Source organism: Rhinolophus hipposideros (assembly GCF_964194185.1).
Source record: "Rhinolophus hipposideros genome assembly, chromosome: 16".
Lineage (NCBI taxonomy): Eukaryota > Metazoa > Chordata > Mammalia > Chiroptera > Rhinolophidae > Rhinolophus > Rhinolophus hipposideros.
In genome coordinates, this window is record NC_138062.1 from 49,898,233 (window position 1) to 49,919,684 (window position 21,452).

General features: G+C 54.5%; 1 protein-coding gene across 5 annotated transcripts; it reads left to right on the top strand.

The window, feature by feature from the left end:
* Nucleotides 1–226: 226 nt before the first annotated feature.
* Nucleotides 227–18,521, top strand: ARRDC2 (arrestin domain containing 2). Of its 5 annotated transcripts, none has more exons than XM_081076877.1 (9): nt 227–963; nt 3,203–3,617; nt 3,715–3,781; nt 3,991–4,138; nt 4,661–4,763; nt 4,851–5,107; nt 5,268–5,430; nt 5,687–5,838; nt 5,978–7,870. In XM_081076877.1, the coding sequence occupies exons 1-9, from the start codon at nt 301–303 to the stop codon at nt 6,029–6,031; spliced, it is 2,022 nt and encodes a 673-aa protein (XP_080933003.1). In that variant the 5' UTR covers nt 227–300; the 3' UTR covers nt 6,032–7,870. The 5 variants fall into 5 exon arrangements, 4 of the variants coding, with proteins under 4 accessions (XP_080933003.1, XP_080933005.1, XP_080933004.1 ...); XM_081076879.1 differs by having other exon boundaries at nt 428–937; XM_081076878.1 differs by having other exon boundaries at nt 429–937; nt 3,188–3,617.
* Nucleotides 18,522–21,452: the final 2,931 nt, after the last annotated feature.

The window sequence follows — 21,452 nt, forward strand, 5'->3', positions numbered from 1 at the left end:
CAGCTAGTCTGGAGGAGCCACGGTAAACACACAGCGGTCACAAACACAGTGAGTAGAGGCCTAAAGAAATACACAAGGCCAGAACTAGACTAGGGGACTCTGAGGAGGTGACACTTGGGCGAGTGGGGGAGGATGGGAGAGCAGATCTACAGAAGGGCATTCCTGGCAGCAGAACAACCAGTGCAAAGGCCAAGAAGCAAGACCTGAGCTTGGTATGTTTGGGAAACAACCAGGAGGGGGCAGGGACGGGAGGAGGGGGAGGCTGGGGCAGTGCTCCGGGCCCAGGGTGCCGGTTGGAAGATGCATGAGACCACAAGGCATGGCCCGATGGCTGCCTCTGCTCAGCGCCAGCCACATCCGCCCCCGCCCCCGCCCGACTGTGACTCATCAACGCCGACCCTACAAAAACAGGGCCCGCCTAGAGCTGGGGGGTGGCAAAGTCAACAGCGCAAAAGAGTAGCAGGTCCCCGGTGGCCCCGACGGGTCACCGGGTGGACGCGGAGAACCAGAAGTCCGCCCAAGGCCTGCGGCACCTGCCCAAGTTCGCAGAGGCGGGAGAAAGCGCGGGGAGCCCCCGGGGTGGCGAGGAAAAGCGCTGAGACCCGGGAGGCCTGCAGTGCTCCTGGTGGCGGGGAGCCCGGCCGCTCCCCACGCCGGCCGTGCGCCCAAGCCTGGGCCATGCGCTGCGGGGGCGTGCGCACCTTCACACTGGAGCTGGCGCGGGGCCCGGGCGGCGCGTACCGCGGCGGGGAGCGGCTGTGCGGCCGGGTGCTGCTGGAGGCGGCGGCGCCGCTGAGGGTGCGGGCGCTCGAGGTGGCGGCGCGTGGCGGGGCTGCTACGCATTGGCTCGAGGGCCGAAGCGTGGGCGTCAACGCGGTGTCCAGCGACTTCGCGGCCGCGGAGACGTACCTGCGGCGGCGGCAGCAGCTGCTTGGAGGTGAGCTGCTCAGCACCCACCCCACGGTGAGGCTCCTGTGGCACCCTCTCCCCAGGTCTGCGCGCTCCTCTCCAGGGCGAGGAGCCCTTCAACTTAGAGGCCGTGCGGTTAGTGACCCTTCTCAAGAAGTGAGGACCTCCTCCCCAGGATCTGTACCCTCCCAATGGGACAGCCACCACTTACTCCCTCCAAAAAACTTTTTCCAGAGAACCCCTCCCAGGATGTGGGCTACCCCTTCCGGAGAGGGCACCCTCGACTAGAGGCTGTGCGGGGAGGACCCCCTGTCTGGGGGAATCCCTGGGTGGAGCTGGGAGATCCTCTGGACCCCAGGATCCCGTTTGCCCCAGGCCTGGGGCCCCTAATTCCCAAAGAAGGCCTCTGCCAGTGCCTCCTCCCTCAGTTTACCCCGCAGTATTTGCAGGGGCGAATTCTTCCTTGGGTTGGAAGTTCTAGTGGTGTTTGCGGATGACGAGGAGACTTGGGATGGGGTCAGATCAAGCTGCGAGTCTTACATTGCTGTGAACCCCAGTCCCCCACCCTCAGGAGCAGAACAGGGGCCACAGAAAAGGTGCAGAGGACATGGGCGTCTTTGGGAGGCCCTGGCCATCTGCTCCCTTATACCCATCTGCCAGGAAGCAGCTCAGACCTGGCTTTGCAGCCTTGTCTTAACAGCCCCCAGATGAAGGGGGTCTCCTACTTGACCAGCAGTGGAAATGAGGCATAGAGAGCATGGGCGGGAAGGGGCCCCAGTGGCACTTCCCCTGCAGCTCAAGGGAAATTGGGCTGGTCTCACCCTACAGTTCCTCCTGATCTCATTTACCGGTGGCTTTCTTAAGACACTGGAGGAGTGAAGTTTTCAGAGCTGCTGTGTGACCCTGCCCTTCTCTGGGCTTCTGACCCACCTGTAAAATGGACTGAGGGAAATGCTTGCTCCTTATGAGCCACCCCATCCCACGCCCTAGAGTCACCTCATCCCTCAACTCCTCTTGGTTTATGGCCTCCTATCCTCTCTATAGGCTTCATTTGGCCCTGAGAGAAGGTCTCAACCCCTTATTTCAGCCACAGAGCCCTCCTCCTCCAGGCAGCCCCACAGGCTGATCACTGAGTCCAGAGCCCCTGCCCCTCCCTTCGGGGCTGCTCTGACCCCTATAATGGGCTGACCGCTTCCGGTTATGGCCGTCTCCCCCTGCCGAGGCTTCAGAGGGGTCTGGGAATGGCCTGAGGTAGAACCAAAGAGATGGCCAAGGTGAGGAATGGGTTCAAGCAGCAGTGCATCTTGCTACCACCAGACGGCGCAGGCGTCCCGCAGATCACTACCTAGGAAGCAACTCGCGTCTTAGAAATCCAACGTACGGTTCTTCTCTGAAGCTGAGGCCCAGAAAGGGGTCATCCCGCCCCGAGGGCACACCGCAGCCCTGGACCCGGGGGTGCCTGGACCTGCTCCTGTACTGGACTCTGTGAGCGGGCCGAGGCTGGGTCTAGGGGTCAAGTAGGAGTTTGCAGGGGCTGGAAGCTGGGAAAGGAGCGTCAGGTGGTAGGAACAGCTTGGGCTAAAGCGCTTAGACGCGACTGAGTTACGGAGCGTCGGGAACGGGTGGTCCGGGAATAAGTCTCTAGAAGGGGTCAAATAGGGGCGACACTGCGATTCATGCACAACCCTCTGAGATAGGGACTGATTTTCTTCCGGCTCTGTGCACGAGGAAACTCTGGCTCCAAGAGGTTGTCACCAGTTCGGGCTCACCCAGCTGAGCATGGTTCGAATCAGAGGAGGGGGGCAGCAGGTGCCCCAGGGGAGGGAGGCTCCACCCACTTTCTCCTCCCTCCTCCATTGCACTAAAGGGAAAATTGAGGCCCGGGGTGACCTAGGCTCTCAGCTCCCCGACTGGGCCAGGCCGTTCCACACCCCTCTAGCTCGAGTTGGATATGCCCGAGTCACCGCTGCAAGTGGTGGCCAGTTGATGATTAAGCCCAGCGACTGAAGTCTTTCTGGGTGACCTCAGGTCCAGGCCCCACCTCCGGGCCTCAGTTTCTCTTCTTTATTCCCCGGATTCTCGAGAGACTGGTTCTGAGCACTCAGTGTTTCAGTTTCATTCCAGGATCTACGAGGGTGAGGGGCAGCTGGCCCTGAGTCTGGGAGTTTGTTATTTTGCTCCATGCCTGGGCGGAGCCACTCCTCTCGCTACTCCATTGGTATATTTTCTTACGGGGGCGGGGTCTGAGTCTCGCCCCGCCCCGCCCTGCCATATAAAGGCGGTGCCGACGCAGGTGGTGAAGTCTCCGGCTGGGTTAGTGAGTGCGCTTGCGTGCGCCGAGTGTATCCGCGTCTGGAGGCTGCTGCGTCTGTACCTCGCGCCGCGGCGTCGGGGGTTCGAGGCCAGGATCTGCGTGTCGCGGGTTCGCATCCCCAGCGAGATGCTGTTCCACAAAGTGAAGGCATTCGTGGTACAGCTGGACCGCGAGGGAGCCGATTCCGTATTCAGCGGCGGCCAGGCGGTAGCCGGCCGGGTGCTGCTAGAACTGGCGGGCCCTGCGCGCGTGGGGGCCCTCAGGCTGCGCGCGCGGGGCCGCGCCCACGTGCACTGGACTGAGTCGCGCAGCACCGGCTCAAGCACCGCATACACGCAGAGCTACAGCGAGCGCGTGGAGGTCCTGAGCCACAGTGCCACGCTTCTTGAGCCAGGTATGGCCGGGGACCCCTGCGCAGTGCACGTCCTGTCCTGCGCACCCCGGGAACCTCACGCAGCCACTGAGCGGCTCTTTCTTGCTTCTACCTGCAGATACTGGAGAGACTACCACGCTGCCTGCTGGGCACCACGAGTTCCCATTCAGTTTCCAGCTACCTCCGTAAGTCATCTGGGGTGCCAGATTGTGGGGGAGTCCATTCCAAGTTGGAGCCTCCACTGTTGGTTTCTGCGGACCTCTGAGCCCCAACACTGTCTCACCAGAGAGCCCTCAGGAGTGTCTCTGTGTCTCAAACCCCCTAAGTCTTTGGGGATCCCCAACCTGCAAGTCTCTGTATCTTGCCCCCTGAAACGCCTTCCTTCCACCCCTAGGACGTTGGTGACCTCATTTGAGGGCAAACATGGCAGTGTCCGATACAGCATCAAGGCCACTCTGCACCGGCCCTGGGTCCCCGCTCGCCGGGCAAGGAAGGTGTTTACTGTTATTGAACCTGTGGACATCAACACGCCTGCCCTGCTGGTGAGAGGCTGGCTGCCCCTGGAGAGGAGCTGGGAGTACCCGTGGGCAGGGGCCTGGCCGGGTGACCCAAACTGGCTCCTCAGCTTCTTCACGAAGTGGGGGTGGGGGGCATGGCAGAGAGAAGGGAAGCAGTCATGGGAATGTCTGTAGAGTCCAGGGGAGCCAGGTGAATGTCCTAACTGCACCAACTTGATGTGTGGCTTGGGGCAAGTGTCTCGCCCTCATTGAGCCTCAGATGCTCTGTCTGAAATAGGGCACAGCCAGGGCTTGCAACAATAACGGATTACTGAGCACTAATTAATTACACACTAAGCACTTAGCTTCTTCATTTTATTCTTAGCTTAATCAGATGGGTTGTATTTCTGGATCCATCTTACATCGAGTTTCTAGATTGTGAAAAGAAACCAGGAAACTGGGCCCTGCCCCAGGCCCTTCCTCAGCTGGGGGTGGTTTAGAAGCTCCACAAGGTCTGTGGTTTGCACAGAGTGACCCGTGTATGTTCCTTTCCTTCACCTTGTTCAGGCTCCTCAAGCGGGAGCTCGGGAGAAGATCGCTCGATCCTGGTACAGTAACCATGGCCTTGTCTCCCTCTCAGCCAAGATCGACCGCAAGGGGTACACACCAGGTAGCAGTCGGGAGGGGTGGATTGGGAGGATGGCCAGTGTCAGGGCTGCAGGTGGGGAAACTGAGGCCCCACCACTCCTCATTGCAGGTGAAGTAATACCTGTTTTTGCTGAGATCGACAATGGCTCCACTCGTTCGGTGCTGCCGCGGGCGGTCGTGGTCCAGACGCAGACCTTCATGGCACGAGGTGCCCGCAAGCAGAAGCGTGCAGTGGTGGCCAGTCTCTCGGGCGAACCTGTAGGCCCTGGGCGGCGGGCGCTGTGGCAGGGCCGGACACTTCGGATCCCTCCCGTGGGTCCTTCCATTCTGCACTGCCGTGTGCTGCATGTGGACTACGCCCTCAAGGTGGGGTATCATCAAAGGCAGAGGGTGCTACATCTGCTCTGTTCCCAGAGTCCCCCCAGGGCTGGATCTGGGGCCTCCCAGCACAGGAAGGGCCTCCTTCTGTAGAAGGCGGATGTGGGGAGGCTGCCTGGGCCCCCTCCATCGTGGCTCCTTCTTCCAGGTCTGCGTGGACATCCCAGGCACATCCAAGCTGCTCCTGGAGCTGCCGCTGGTCATCGGCACTGTCCCCCTGCAACCTTTCGGCAGCCGCTCATCCAGCGTGGGCAGCTACAGCAGCTTCCTGTTGGACTGGGGCCTGGGGGCCCTGCCAGAGCGGCCCGAGGGTGAGCACCGGGTTCCACCCCGGAGGTGGGTGGTGTGGGTGCCAGGCCAACTTGCCCTCCCCAGCCTTGATGTCCCCATCTGTAATAGTGCACAGTAACAATCATGTTGGCTGCCACGGGTCCCCCCAGAATCCCAAGCTGAGGGCACACAGCCCGTAAGCCCAGAACTGGCCCAAACAGGCTCCTGGCCGTTGTCCCCGATTCCGGGCCTCCCCACCTCACCAACCTCACCCCCTTCCATGGCTTTCACTTCCAGCCCCTCCTGAGTACTCTGAGGTCGTAGACAGTGTGGCAGTCGTGGGACAGAGTCCCCTCCCAGTGCCTCAGGACTCCAACCTGAGCCTTGAAGGCCCATTCTTCGCCTATATCCAGGAATTCCGCTACCGCCCACCACCTCTGTACTCTGAGGTGAGTACCAGCCTTGAGCCCCTGTCTACTCTAGGGGTTGCCCCCTGGCTGAGTGTGGGAGTTGGAGGCTAGCAGGGATAGGAGGTGTGTTTCTGAGCCTCTGGTACCCCCTGAGGCTTGATGGGTTCACTTTCCTCAGGAGGACCCAAACCCACCCTCTGAGGCCATGAGGCCACGCTGCATGACCTGCTGAGTGGAAGTGGATCCCTAGAGGGACAGAGTTACACGTGTGCTTCCAGCCACCATGGACCTGGGGAGTGGCTGGATCAAGAGCAGACCAGCCTGGCTGCACTGAAGTTGGGGAAACCAAGTCTCAGAACAGGGCAGGGCTGTTCTGATATCACACAGGACAGAGGAAGAGCCAGTCTGGGATATGACTTATCTGGACTGGGCCTTGTAAGACATCGAGTGCCTGGTATAGGATCTGAGAGACTGTTCAAGCCGTCTATGCTGGCCTGTGGGCAGGGCTAGGGTCCCCTAGGAGCCTCCAGTCTGAGAAAAACAGCCAGACGTAGTGCCAGTCTTATGGCTCCAGAGGAAGGCACCGGGCTGGGAGAGTCCAGAGAGGAAGCAGAGGAGGCTTCCTAGAGGAAAGGGCATTTTAGCTGAGGCTTTGGCATATGAATAAGAGCTCAGCAGGCAGGTAAGTGAGAAGGAAGAGAAGTCAGAGAAGGTTCAGAGCTGAGTGATGTTTGGAGACTGCCCCCTTCATCTTAGAACTGGGGCTTAGAGGGCAAGTGCCTCAGTTGAAGTCACACTGGTCCGGCAGGTGAGAGGGCCCAGGAACGAGGCATTCAGAGAAGCAAGTTATGGGAGCTTTGCAAGGTCTGTGGGTTGCAGGGGCAGCAGCTCCAGCCTTTGAAGCCTCTGAAAGCTGGAGATTCCTGCCCCAGACTGGGACTACCTGGGGACTTCAGACATAGAGCTGCCTGGGTGCTAGATGGCCTGGAAATCCAGGTTCAGAGGGGGACATACAAGGCCAGCTACATAACTTGCAAATGAGAATGTGGAGCCGGTGTTCAAGGATTATCAAGAATTTCAAGATAGTAACAGCAGAGCATTCAACCAGATCCAGGGGACAGAGGTCAGTCTGTGTTGACACAGCAGGGCCAGTGTGTTTCTGGAGACCCCCGTGTTTGGAAGGATAAAGTGGGAGGGGGCAGCTGGACAAGCCCCCAACTTCAGAGTCCCAGCCCTGACTGGGGCAGAGCCCCTGCCTGGGACTCAGCATTTCTGATAAGCCTTAAATCGTTCTCTTTTGTACAATTATTTTTTAAAAATAAAAATGTGGAGAAGAGACTGGGCTTATTGGTTTATCTTACCCCCCCCCACACCAAGTTGCCGAGGAAGCTGAGATGGCCTTGACCGCCATCCTGGGTCAGGATCTTGGATTGAACACCAGACTGAGGAGAGTTGAGGGGCCCATTGTCCAGAAGGTGAAACTGAGGCCCAGAGACACGTAGAGAGGCTGAGCTCGGGTTGGAACCAGAGCCCATGCTCCATACCTCTTCCTAGTGTAGTCACAGGATCTGGAGTGTGCATGGTGGAGGATAAGCAGAGGTCTCTCCTCAGCAAATGAAGAGGGGGCTGAGCTGCGCAGGGGCTTCAGGGTGCAGAAAGATCCTGCCTGAGTCTGGGCTTTTTTTGTTTTTATTGAGGTATGACTCATATACCATAAAACAAACCATTTTACAGTAAACAATTCCGTAGCTTTAACACATTCGATGTTGTGCCATCCTCACCTCTATCTAGTTCCAGAAGAGTTTCATCATCCCTAAAGGAGACCCTGTCCCCATTAGCAGTCACTCCTCATCCCCCATCCATAGACAACTATGTACCTGCTTTTTGTCTCTGGATTTGCCTGTTCTGGACATTTCCTATAGATGGGATCCTACACTATGTGGCCTTTTGTGTCTGGCTTTTCTCAGTATGTTTTCAAGTTTTATCCACTTTGTAGTGTGTTGGTGCTCTGTTCCTTTTTATGGCTGTATAATATTCCACAGTGAATGGACTGCATTTTGTTTATCCCTTCATCAGTTGGAGGACATTTGAGTCATTTCCACGTTTTGGTGATTGTGACCAGGGCTGCTGTGGACACACATGTAAGGATTTGTTTGAACTCACTGGGCATTCAGGGAGCCTGGGGGTGGGAGGTTGTCATTCTCCTGGAGTTGCAGGTGGGGAAAGTGAGTCCAACAGAGTGAGGTCTGATAGAGCTGTCAGGACTGAGAGAACTGCCACTCAGAACTGCCCCTGAAACTGCAGAGGCAATTCTCCCCCAGGCCACCTGACACCCCACTTGATGCTCCCACAATGCCAGCATTCAGGCTCAGCCCAAGTCCAAGGCCCCGCCCCCTTGGGACAGGGCCCAATTAGAACCCTGTTCTGAACGCCCAGGCTGTGTCCACCAGCTGCCCCAAGGCCGTGAAAATTAACGGGTAGCCCAGGATAGCCGTTGGTGGGGCCAAGGAGCAGAGACGAGGGCTGGAGAACCTAGGGGCTGAACTCTGGGAAATCTGGGTTGAGCCTTTGTTCTCTGTGTGACCATGGGCAGGGCACTTGCTTCTGAGCCTCAGTTTCCCTATCTGGGACTCCGGGACACCTTCCCTCCATAGCCTCCATCATCCTCTTTCCTGGTCTGTGTTTGGGCCTTGATTTTTAGCTGCTCCTGGTCCTGGGGTCCACTCAGCGCTCCGTGTCCAGCAGCAGCTGCTCTGGGCAGCTAGCTGACTTAGCTATGAGCACACCAGACTTGGAAGTCACTGGGGCTGGGAGGAAGGGAGAGCTTTCCGCAGCACAGTTACTTAGACCCCAAATCGGCAGCCTCAAGAGGGGGTGAGTTCTCCATTGCCCAGGGTGTGTGAAACACAAGATCCCAGTTTCCAGATTTATGTTCCCAAACTGAGAAGAGTCCGAGGTGTTTATTGCAACAGCAGGTGTGGTACAGTTCTACAAAAGGTTGCCTCTGGTGGGCTTGGGAAGACAAGCCACCCTGTGTCCCCAGGACTCCTGTGTCTGCAGCTATGGGGAATCCGATCTCTAAAGGAGGCAGATTTTCTGGTTCAAATAAATGACAGCCAGGATGGAGCTGGCTTAGGCAGTCCAGAATCCAGGGAACTCCCTGAACATAGGGAGGGGCCCATTGGGCATAGGGGAGAGTGGCCAAATATTCTCCTAAAATAAAATCCCACCCCTCCCCAGGCTGTCCATCCACCTCTCCTTTCAGCTCCCTTTCCATCCCTGGCTGCTACTCAAACACCAAAAGCTGGTTCCCACCACAGGGCCTTTGCACATGTTGTTCCTTCTGCTGAAGGCTCTTCCCTATGGTTGGTGGCTCTTCTCTACCCCCAGCATCATCTTTTCAGGGATACCCCAACCTCCTGGCTGAAGCACTCTGGCGTAGATAAAGATTCTGGTGGGGTGGGAGTGTCATTGCCTTGCACTTATTCCCAGGACCCCTAGAATCAGACGTGGAACCTGTTTGGAGAGTCAAGTGCCAAGTCTGTTTCTGTCTCACTTCTGTCTCAGTCTCTCTCACTCACTATCTGTCTCTGTCTCTTGCGTCATTGTCTCTTTTGGTCACCATCTCTCTGTCTCTGACCCTTTTACCCTCTCTGCCTCCTGCCCTGGCCAGGCCAGGCCCAGGGCATGGAGTGACAGGCAGTCAAGACGCCTGCTGCTTGTTTTCCGCCCTCACTGGCAGAGGGCCCAGTCAGGCTGCTGTTCAGGAATCCTCCAGCCGCCCCGCTCCAGCCACCAGGCACAAGCTGCCACCAGCATCTCCTCCCCAGCACATTCTGTCCTAAGCAGGACCTACTGGCGGTGAACGGGAGGGGGAATGCATTTCTGCAGGGCTCAAGTTACAGGACAGTTCGTCCTGGTGTCCCTGCTCCCCACCAGCCCTGCTCCCTACCTGCGCTGCCCCCTGACACCTCCCCTCTCCGCTCTGGGCTTAGATCTTCCTGAATGGGCCCCCTCAGCCAGCTCATCCCCATCTCAGGGCCTTTACATCTGCTGTGCGTTTCACCTGGAGCTCCCTTTCCCCAGATCTCCCCAGGACTTCCCTCAGATCACACATCATCTCCTCAGAATGTCCTCCTTGTCTGTAGGCCAGAATGCCCCCTCAGTTCCCTGCCCCTGCCTGATGCATTTTGCTTTCCGGTCTTTTCCCCTCCCCAGAGTTATATATTTACTTGTTTGCTGATGTGTTGTCTATTACCCCAGGGCCCTGCTGGGTCCCCAACTCCAGGCACACACAGTAGGTGCTTGGTGAATAATTCAGAATTGACGTAATTTCCTCCCAACATTCAGCTCTGCCCGAGCCGTGCAGGCTCACTCACGCAGCTGCCCATCCCCTCAGCCTGCCTGACCCTGTGCTCCCCTGCTGTCCCCTGTACCCTCCTGCTGTCCCCTGTACCATCCTGCTGTTCTTTGCATCCCAAAATCTCCCAGCCCTCCTGCCTTTGCCAAGGGAGTTCCCTCCACCAGATCTACCTTTTTCACAAGGGATAGGGTCTTTCTGTCTCTTCGGTTCATGGGGCTTCACATACAGGCAGCCCTAATGCACATACACATGCAGAAACACACACGGGCAGAGATACAGAAACGGGCAATGAACTCGGGCATACGTGCATCAAGCACGCTAAACCTGTCCAAATAGGCACGCCAGTAATGACCACACTTACCCCAGGGCCAGGTGCCCACAGACCTGGTGGAGGGCTTGCAGGATGTTCACCTATAGTTTCCCCACTTGAGGGAAAGGCAGTTATGGCTTCCGTGTTACAGATGAGAACGGGACATGGGATTGAACCCCCACCAGAGTGTTCACAGACTTGTTCACATGCACCTCTGCCCTCACTTCCCCCACCTGGGAGTTGTCCCCACCTTGTTTTTGATATTCATGGAAGGCCAGGAAAGTCCCCAGAAAACATCAGGCTGGGCAAGGGGCCCAGGAGGAAGTGGTGACTCAGCAGGCAGCCATCAGTGCCTGCCATGCTGGGCGGGTGGCTGTCTGGGGGTGTCACAGAGAACAACAAGGATGGGGGCTGCAGGGTAAACAGCCCCTCTCCCCCCGCAGTAAGTAGGGGAGAGGCACCTGTGCTCCAATACCTTAGCCCTACTGAGCCCAATTCGCAGGTGGAAAAACTGAGGCACAGAGAACAAGTGACTTGCCCAAGGCCCCCCAGCCAGGATGGGGCAGGCAGGTACCCCCAAGTCCTTGGTAAAAGGGTCTTGGGGGCATCTATTCTCCCTGCCTGCCTTTGGTGGGGAAAAGGAGCCAGGTCCACTTCTGGACTCCAGATGTGGCCATGTGACCAGATCTGGCCACTTAGAGCTTTTTGTCACCCCAGATGCAGCCATTGATTCAGGGTTAGGCATATGACGCTCGCTGAGCCAATCATCCTGGGAATTTGGGAGCTCCCTGGCGGTGAGGATAGTAGCCATCTTGCCACCATGACAAGGACAGCAGAACAGAGTCCAAAGGACTTTGTTGTGGAGTCTATAGACACCCCCAGCCCTGTGGAGTCAGGCCACCCTGAGAGTCACACCAGGGGGAAGGATGGAGGCACTGGAGGGTCCTGAGACAGCTTCCAGGAAGAGAGGACATTGGTGTTGGGGCTTTGGTGGATGAAGAGGAGTTCTCCAGGGTGCTAAGGAAAGGTAATCTAGGCCGAGGGAATAGCCTGTGCAACCACAGCAGGCAAGAGAGAGTCAGATGTGTCCTCAGCTATCCCAAGTGGTTCTGTAGAGCTGGAGCACAGATGAGGCAGCTGCAGCCATGTTTGTTTATTTACCCCTAGGGCTAGGTGCTCCCCCCCACACCAGCCCCCTGAGGGTGGGACTGGGTCTTTTTTGTTGGCAGCTGACACTCCTTTAATATTTGTGATGTAGGTGGCCCTTCTTCTGGGAACATGAAGGGCCGGTTGGTGGGATGGGTAGGGGGATGGTGAATAAGGGGAGATTGCATCCCTGAGGCAGGAGAGTTTGGGGCTGTGTGGGAGTGGCCTCTGGAGCCTGGGAGCCCAGGTCCAGGCAGTCAGGGCCGTTCCTCGTCTGTGAACCCCTGATCCCAGGCATGGTCCCTACCTCCAGAGGGAGGGAGGTTAGAGCTCAGGGTCTGGACTCCAGGTATCACCTCTTCCTTCCTTTGTCACCCTGGGCTAGTGGCAGCACCTCTCTGAACCTCAGTGTTTTTTTTCTGGAACCTGACCTCACTGTAGGACAGGGTCAGTAATGGACACAGAGAAGGTGCAGAGCCTATGGGGCTGGATAGGGGGCGCTGAGGCAGTGGGGGGGTGGGGTGGGGGCAGGCTTGTCCAGAACATTCTGTCAGCAGTTCCTGGCTTCTTTGAAAACAGGAAGCCAGCTCTCAAGGGAGCCCCCAGCAGCACTTCCTGAGCCTCCTCGTGATGTGGCTGCGTGCTAGTCGGCGTGTTTGCAGCCGGCCTGGAAAGAGGCGGGGCCACCAGTGTGCACGTGTGTGTTTGTGGGTCAGCCTTGTCAGTGGAACCACCCAGAGGTGTGTGCACACATTTTATATCTACTTGCATGTAGATGTACACATCTCAGGCAATGCAGGAAGCAGACGAGCGCTGGTTGGTGCATTGACAAGTCTGGATTTGGTGTGTCAGCAGTGGGTAGTGGTGTGTGCTGGCCCGTGTGGGCCTGTGCTGACATGGGCTGGTGTGTGCTGTTGGCTGCTGGCAGCTAGTGGCCGCCCCCAGGCCTCTGAATCCCCAGGTCTGCCCTGATTCAGCTACCGATGGGCACCCTAGATTCCATCTCTTCTCTGCCCCAAACCCACCATGGCTCCTCTTCGTCCCCAAGGCCCTGCGTGGCCCCTGCAACCACCCCTCATCCTTTCTGTCCATCTCCCATTGCTCATCAGCCTCCATCCACCTGCCTTCTTCCTGTCCCTGGAGGCTGCCAGATAGGTTCCTACCTCACAGTGCCTTTGCCCCTGCTCTGTCGACGGGCTAGGCTACTCTTCCCTCCTCTCCTCTCTTCTCCATCTCTCAGGCCTCAGAATGAATAGTGGCCTTGGGTGAGTCACCCCACACCTGCCCCCTGCCCTGCCCCTAGTCCTGAACACAGGCCCCAGCTTTGACCTCTTCCCTCCGCATCCCAAGATGGCTGGTCTCCCTCTAGAAACCTCACTTTATACTCCTGTACACTGGACCGATATTAGTGTGGCTTCACTTTCCCAGAGTCACCCAGAAAGTGGAAAAGCCTGGATTCAAACCTGGGCTGGCCTGGTCCCAGAGCCTTTGTCCTTGTCCCATCAAATGGGGGAGACACTTGAGGGTCAGAGACAGTCTGGGGTCACTGAGCCACAGGGGCCAGATGGGACCAAATTGTGGCCTCCTGTAAGTCACATTCCTGAGATGCCTGTCTCTTGCTGGCAAGCTTCTACTCATCCTTCAAAATCCCACCTCCAATATCCGTTTTCTCTGACCCAGTCCTGATCCCGTGGGCTGAGGGCATCTGTATGTGTCTGCCAGCACCGAGGCCTCTCAGGAGCCCAGCAACACCCAGCCAGAAACACGAGACTGTGTTTCTCACATGCTGCCTTTCTGGAGCTGACCCAGTTGCCCCTGCCAGGCCTGGTCCTCCTGCTGGCGTTATTAGCCTCAGGACCTGCCGAGCTTGTGGTTTAGAAGGGCAGACAAGACATTGCGCTAGACCCAGAAGCCCCTGTGGTCTGGAAACTTCCCTGACCAGGCCCATGGCCGCTCTGGCCTCAGATCACATCAGCTTCGTGCCAGCTGGTTTACCTGTGAAACGGACCAGAGACATTCTAAGACCCAGGCAGTGCAGTGAGGTTTCTTGCTGGGGTCTCAGTGCCCCTGCCCCGGGGAAGCCACGGGACACTGTGAAACAAGGCTTAGATCTCATCCCTTATACTCTCTCCCTGAAGCCCATGAGGTCTCATGTGGCCCAGCCTCCACAGCTTCCGTCATAAGTTCTGTCCCACCTCAAGGCCTTTGCACATGCTGTTTCTTCTGCCTGGGTAGCCCTGCCCTCATTCCCCACAAGGCCTCCACTTTTCCCTCCGTCAGGTCTATGTTCAAATGTCTCCTCAGAGGCCGCTCAGCCACCCTGACCAAAGCCGCCTCATTCTCAGCCCTTCTCCTGTGTTTCTAGGATTCATAATTAGGACATATTGGTGGGTTCACAGCCGTCCTCTGCCTTCCTCTGTAATGGGAGCTCCAAGAGTCAGGGCCGTAGCACGCAGTGAGTGTGTAATGAATGCACCATATCAAATGAGATTGCAGGAACCCAGAGCACATCCCCCAAAGACAGAGTGTCCCAGCCTGACCCCTGGCCCCCAGATCCTTGCCATCTCCTTCCCCCAGAGACTGCTTGGTGTTTGGGTGGTGGAGGGGAGGGTAACAGAAAGCCCTGTTCGGTTATTCATGCACTGGCCTCTCCCATGAAACCTAGAAAGGTCCGTATTCTGGCCACCTCAGCCCACCTCAGCCCACCGCATGGATGGGAAGTCCAAGGCCATGAGTGGTTCTGTCTCTGTGTCCACGCTCTGCTCCAACTCCAGCCACAGCTCCCCATCACCCTCAGGAGAAAGTCCAGCTCTTCAGCTCAGAGTTCCTGGTCCTGCCCGAGTGGGCGAGAGCCTTCCTTTCTCCTTTGCCTAATTCGCAGTCACCCGTTACCTCTCATCTCGGTTGGTTTCCCAGTAGTGACTGTTGACAGTCTCAGGACACATTAGCTGCTGTCAGAGACCAAATATTCACTGCATGGAGCCCGTCAGCACATCGGACTGAATGTGACTCTTACAAAGTAAAGGGACTGACTGTTTGCACAATACATCAGCATCATGGACCACTGAGCTCATTGCTTGCTCCGTGCACAAGTATGAACACCATGGACCTTTGACCACTAACAGGACACTAAGTACAATATAGGTGACAGTGACAGCCTGAGAATCAACAAACTTTTTCTACAAATGGCCAGATAATTAATATTTGAGGCTTTGTAGCCCATACAGTCTCTGTTTGTAACTATTCAACTCCACTGGCTTGAAACAGCCACAAATAATACACAAGTGAGTGGACATGGGTACATCCCAATAAAACTTTATTTGTGGATGCTGAAATTTGAATGTCATCTAGTTTTACTTCATTTCACAAAATATTCTTCTGTTTCAGTCATTTAAAAGTGTAAAAGCCATGACTAGGTTGTGAGCAGAGATGTAGTTGGCCAGCACCCGGGTGAGGTACAAAGTATCAGGATTCATTCTTACAAAGGATTGGAAGGCTGTTTAAATACCTTCCAGGTTGCGCTGGGAAATATTAGGGCAAGTTGATGACAAACAGGCACCATTGACAAGTAACAGGTATATGGACTCGATGTTTACAAAGTATCAGAACCAAACAAGTGCTGATGGCTGTTGGGGGTCAGGACCTGGATTGAAGTTAGACCTGGCTGCTGGCCCCGCACAGCACAGGCCAGACAGGGTGCTGGTACCCATTCTCCGAATGCTGTTTACGAAGTATCGAGTGACAGGGGCCAGTGGCAGGGTATCGAGTCACAGGGCAACCACACTGAGACTTGGGCACTGTGACAACTCTAGACACCAGCTGTTTACAGTGACATGAGACTGGCTGTTTACAGGGGACTGGCCGCTCTGCTTTCAAGTGCTGGAGTCTAGGTGGCCAGTGAGCTGGGCTCTCCGGCTGTTGTTCCCAGAAGCGCTGGTCCTGGGACCCCTCTCCTGCAGCTGTCTCCAGCACCAGTAGTGGGAATGAGGAAGGGGCTTCTGACTTAGGCCAGGTGGGGCTTTTGCTCACTCAAAACACCTATACTTAGTCTTGGGCTCTTTAGAGGCAGAAATTGAGTGCTAAAGGCATTGGGTCTCATGGTCCAGCTTCTGTCCTCCTTCTGCTCAACCCTGGCTGTGCCACCAATCTGGGCCTCTGCTTCTTTATCTGTAAAATGGGCACAATGACCAATCAGGGTTGCCAGACAAAATACAGGATACCCAGTTAACTTGACATTTCAGATAAACAATGAAAAAAAATTGTTTTAGTATATCGTGCAACATTGCGGATAGACTTATACTGAAAACAAAAATGTATTGGTTGTTTCTGTGAAATTCAAAGTGAATTGGGGGCCTAGATGTTTATTTGCTAATTCTGACCTCCCCCTAGGATCAAGCCCCCCCTCCCCCGCCTCCCTCCAGGAGCTTGTGAAGATCCTGAGGCCAGGCACAGAGAAAGTACCTGGTCCCTCGTAGTCCTGGGGTTCACTGTCCTTGTCTTTCCTAGGAGGGGAAAACTGGGCTCGAGAAAGTTCTGACGATTGGCTCATAAATGCATCGACTGTCTCTGAGGAACAGGAACAAGAATGGCACCATTATTCAAGAATTTCATTAGAACATCAGCAAGAGACTCTGGATCACAGGGGTCCCATGGGAGGGGACAATTCACAGCATATCCCCAACACCCAGAGCCTGGTCTGGTACCCTGCAGGGCTCAGTAAAGAGTTATTGAATGAATGAAAGATTGGATTCAATGAATAGTTATTGAATACAGTGATTGATTGATTCCACCACTCTTTATTGAATACTTACTGTACGTACCTTTGCCTGCCCACAGCTTCCCATCAAAAAAGGAGGTGGATATTAATCCAGTCATCACCATAAATGCAAAATTATAACTTGGACAATATCTGCCAAAGGGAGACACTCAATGCTAGGACTCCTGCATGCAATCCAGGAGGGCTTCCTGGAGAAGATGACATTTGACAGAGACCTGGAAGAGGAGATTTGTAAGTACCAACAAGGCACAGCAAGTGCCAGGCAGAAGGCATGCCATGTGCAAAGATCATGGGGTGGGAGGGAACACAATGATTTCAGGGGGTGTCTTCATGCCCCCACCCCCAGCTTCCTTTGATAGTTTGCAGGCTCCAGCAGATAGTCAACTAGGCTAAGTTTAGGATGGCCAGGGTCGCCTGGCAAGTCAGGCAGCATGTGGCATCCTCAATCGCCGACAGGGGGAGGGAACAAAAGCCCTGGCACATTCTGGGCCCAGGCGTGGGTGAGAAGAGCAGTGCCTGGCACCACCTCTACCCTGGAATTTCCCTAGCCACCTGCCTACCTGGTACACTCTCCAGCACATGTTGCTGTGGCCACCTCGGGGGACACAGAGCAGAAGGCGTGGGACGTGGCTGCAGGCTGCTGGGTGGGGTCAGAGAAAACATCTTTGGACTACCCAGCTGAGAACTCTCAGGACCAAGAACCAGAGCTGGGGTGGCCATGAGAGCCACCACATAGTAATAGCTAACACTTACGAGTGCCCAGCTGAGACTTGATGGGAGAAATCTTATTTAATAGCCATAAAAGTCCCACAAGGCTGGTTCCATAAGTCTCCCCATTTTACAGATAGGGAAACTGAGGTTTAGGGGGATGAAACTGCTGGCTAAGGACTTGTGGTGACCCCAGGATACAATGGGTCTTCGTCAGTTCGGGCTGCTATGACAAAAATACCAAAAGTTGGGTGTCTTTAACAACAGAGATGTATTTCATGTATTTCCACAGTTCTGGAAGCGGGAAGTCCAAGATCAAGACTCTGAGAGTCAGCTGGCTGTCTTCTCACTGGGTCTTCCCATATCGAAAGGGGCATGGGGTCTCTTTCAAAAGAGCATTAATCTCATCATGGGGCTCTACCCTCATGCCCTAATCACCTCCCAAAGGCCCCACCTCCGAACACCATCACATTGGAATCAGGGTTTCAATTTATGAAATTCTGGGGGACACAAACATTCCATCTCCAGCAACATCCACCTTTTACTTTTGAGGTGAGAAGATGGAGGCCCAGCATCTGGGGCCAGAATGGGGGCCACTGAACCTACTGTTCCATTTGTCTATAACCTCAGTAGTACTGGCTGCAAAATGTGACTTTGGACAACGGCAGAAGGCCACGGGCAGACCCTCCCCCAGGCTCCTGGGGGATTGTGGCAGGAGTCCCCTGCTCCCTGCCCACTGAATCTGTAACTCACTGTATCCAGTCAGCAAAGACAAATGTTCTCATCCAGTATTCATCACTTACTGTATACCTGGGGTGGGGGGCTGATTGGCTGCATAGGGTCCCCTGTGGAACTTTCTGAACAATGGGAACATTATATCCAGTTTGATAGTTCAGGACTGGATGCGTCCAACTGTACTCTGTTGTGAGTTATACCCTGACTGACCTGACCTTAAAAAGAGTTCTAGGATATTTTATTTCAACCCTGGGGAAAAGGCAACATAAGAGCAAAATCTAAGTGCTTTATACAAAGTCTTCTGTTTTGGAAACTGGTGCTTTTGGTTGTAGCTCTGGAAGGATGAAAAGGGATATCTCATTCTATACTCTAACATCAGACTGCCTATGGATGTTCTTTTTTTCACTTCAAAAGAAAACACATCTGTATTTTAAATTTTGTAAATACGAACATGCTATATACGAAGCATTATATAAACACAGAAAAAACCATAAAAGCAGTTGATTTAGAAGTGGAGGTAGTACAGCGGTCGTAGCTGTGCCTGCAGATGCTGCCTCAGTTTCCCCATCTGTACATGGGGGTGATAACCCCCATCCTATGGGGCTGAAGTGACAACCTGGTGGGTTGGCTTGTGCAGTAGGTGCCATCAGGCTCGAATAAGTAAATCCTGGGGTGAGGTCGGTATATTTTGTCCCTTTGCTGTGTTTATTTGTTTTATGCTGATGTAAGTCATTATCCAAATGGTTGGGTTGTTCATTTACAAGGCAGGAGAGTTTCACCGGGGTCACCCCAATGAGAAAACAGCTCCATTCAGGCCATGCATGGCTGTCCCTTGACAAGGTCCAGTTCCAGGGCTACTTCTATTCTAGGACAATCCTGGGGGTGGTGAGGAACCCAGGCTTGTGTCCTGACACCCTGGAGTCTGTGGTCACCAATGTTGGACTCAGGGTGACCAATGGGTAGCTCATGGCCTGGCAAGGAGACCTGGGGTGGAGGGCATTCTGGGGACAAAGTAATGTGGGCCCCAGGTGGGGGATGGATTGGGTGAGGCGAGGAGGCCAGGCCCGGAGTGGGCCTCGTGTGTACGGCTTTGGTCTCATCTGAAAGTCCAGCCCATTAGCCATTCATTGAAGGTTCAACAGTGGCTCATCCCACTCTGAGTGGAGGCCTGGGGGTCGGTGCAGGAGTCAGGAGGAAGTCGGAGCGGGGGCCTAGTCTACCCAGGAGAGAGATGGATAGACAGTGGGAGACAGAAAATATGGAAATACAGCGAGAGACACGGGGAGACAGAGACAGAGAAAGAGAGAAACAGAGGATCAAGAGACAGAGGGAGACACAGAGAGACAGGGAGAGAGATAGAGAGATGAGAAGAGACAGAAACAGACAGGAGAAACACAGAGAAATAGACAAGTAGGGAGACAGAGACAGAGAGATAAACAGACATAGAGACAGGGGGAGGCAGAGAGGCTCCTGGGCCATTAATCTCACCCCCCAAGTCTGGTTCATGGACTCTTCCCTGGCCCCCAACCAGATGGGAACCCCCTCCAGCATACAGGTGGGGAAACTGAGGCCCAGAGTGGCCAACCTGCAGCTCCCAAGGCTGTGACACCGGCAGGGCCCTGAAGGCTAGGGCGGGTGGGGTGTGAAATGATAGGGACCCCAATTCCTGATGGGCTTCAGGGGTGATTTGGGTTTGGGAGCCCGCTTGTCCTGTGAGAAGCATCTGGGGTCTCCGGTGACCCTGGGATTGGCAGGAACCTAATAAGGTCAGTGCTGCCTGGGTCTCTGTGAATTGGGGACAGCCCATGGGTCACTGTGTGTTCTCCACTGCAGGGCACATCTGAAATTTTCCATGACACCCAGCATTTTAAAATGACCTCTGGGTTCCTGGGGCTGATCCCAGGCCCGGATGTCCAGGATAAAGGGAAATTTCAGCTCCTCCTGGAGGCCAGCCCAGAGTGGGGGATGCCGAGAACACTCTGAGAATGTCCTGGGCCTGAGAAGAAGGCGCCAAGCCGCCTCGAGGGGGCGGCTGGGAATTCTGCTTTTGGCACCCCCCCTGCCATTTTGGGAACACACAGTGCACACCCCCACATCTGCCAGCACCCAGGCTGGAACGACCGGAGCAGAGACCATCCCTTCTCACTCCTGGCGGAGGCACTTGCAATACACAGTGGCCCAGGAGCTGCCTCCCCAGGACATGCTGGGGGAAGCAGACAGGGAGAGTGAGAGGCAGTAGCCTGAGGTTTTAGGGCAACTGGAGTCTCACCCCATTCCCTGAGACCGGGGGACTGGGACTGGCCTTCTCATTGACGTCCTTCAGAAATAGGCTGGAATCCAAATGATCAGATCTGGAGAAACACATCATTTGTAGTTAAGGAAAAATCCCTGAAATACAGCTTCCACCAAGAGCAGGAGCAGGGAGGACAGGTATGCTTCAAATGAACTTGACACACATTCCAAAACAGGCAGGGGAAGATGCCAGCAGTGTGAAAGTGGGTCCACCCAAAAACCTCAGAAAAAGACTTCATGGTAGAATCAGCAACACAACAGGAAAGGAATGAGCTGGTGAAACAGGAGATCAGGTGGAGGCTCCACGGCTCCAGTAAAGAGGAAGAAATGAGGCAGATGGTGTTCTCAGCCCTTCAGGGAAACAGACGTGGCTGTATTCAGGCAGCAACAGAGATGGTGGATGTACCATATTCATGGAGAGAGAGGTTCAAAGACTGATTCTCCTCATCTGATGTTTTAACACAATCCCAATCAAAGTCACAACAGACTTTTGTTTTCCCCTGGGACTTGATAAGATGATTCCAAAAGTTACCTGGAAGAGCAGAGAGCTGCAAATAGCCAGGACATTTCTGTAGAACAGGGTGGTGTTACCTGTCCTACCAGATATTAGGACCCATTACAAAGACTGTAATTGAGTCAGAGAGATATTAGCACAGGGACAGACACATGGATCAATGGATTGGAATTAAACGCCCACAGACACTAAAGGTGAGTCAGGAATTTTATTCTGAGATGGACAGTGTCTGTCCCAGCAGCTGGGATGGGAGACTATTCCATAAAAGGATCTGGGAAGTGTGTGTCCATGTTGAAAACAATTAAATTAGATTCTATGTCCCATCGTACACAAAAAAACTCAACTCCAACGGGGTAAAAAAGGTTATGTACAAAAATATAATACATAAAACTTTAATGTCTTAATAGAAAATGTAGGTAATCTTAGGGGTCAACAAGAGCCAATAGGCATCGTCTATATAAGAAAAGACGGATCAACTTGCATACATTAAGATTACGATTTTTTCGTTCATCAAAAGGCACCTTGATAAAAGGAAAAAGGCAAGTTACAAACTAGGGGGAGATATTTGCAATATATTCGACTGATGGAGGAATAGTATCAAAAATCTATAAAGAGCTCCTCTGACTCATCATGAAGAGCATGAAGAACCCCCAGGAGGAAACGCATGTGGCGAGACAATGTTTAGCATCAATTAGAAATAAGGAAGACGCAAATCAAAACACCAGTTAGATGGCATTTGAGTGTGAAACGCTACAAAATCCAACACCAATGTTTTTCAAATTGTAGCTTCACAAGAAACTCACTCACT

What these genes read in the sequence shown, in the direction of transcription:
- ARRDC2 (XM_081076877.1), top strand. Translation starts at nt 301, where the DNA reads ATGCATGAGACCACAAGGCATGGCCCGATGGCTGCCTCTGCTCAGCGC. An exon ending in TTCAGTTTCCAGCTACCTCC is followed by an intron (nt 3,782 to 3,990) that starts GTAAGTCATCTG and finishes TTCCACCCCTAG; the next exon opens with GACGTTGGTGACCTCATTTG. An exon ending in CCTGCCAGAGCGGCCCGAGG is followed by an intron (nt 5,431 to 5,686) that starts GTGAGCACCGGG and finishes TTTCACTTCCAG; the next exon opens with CCCCTCCTGAGTACTCTGAG.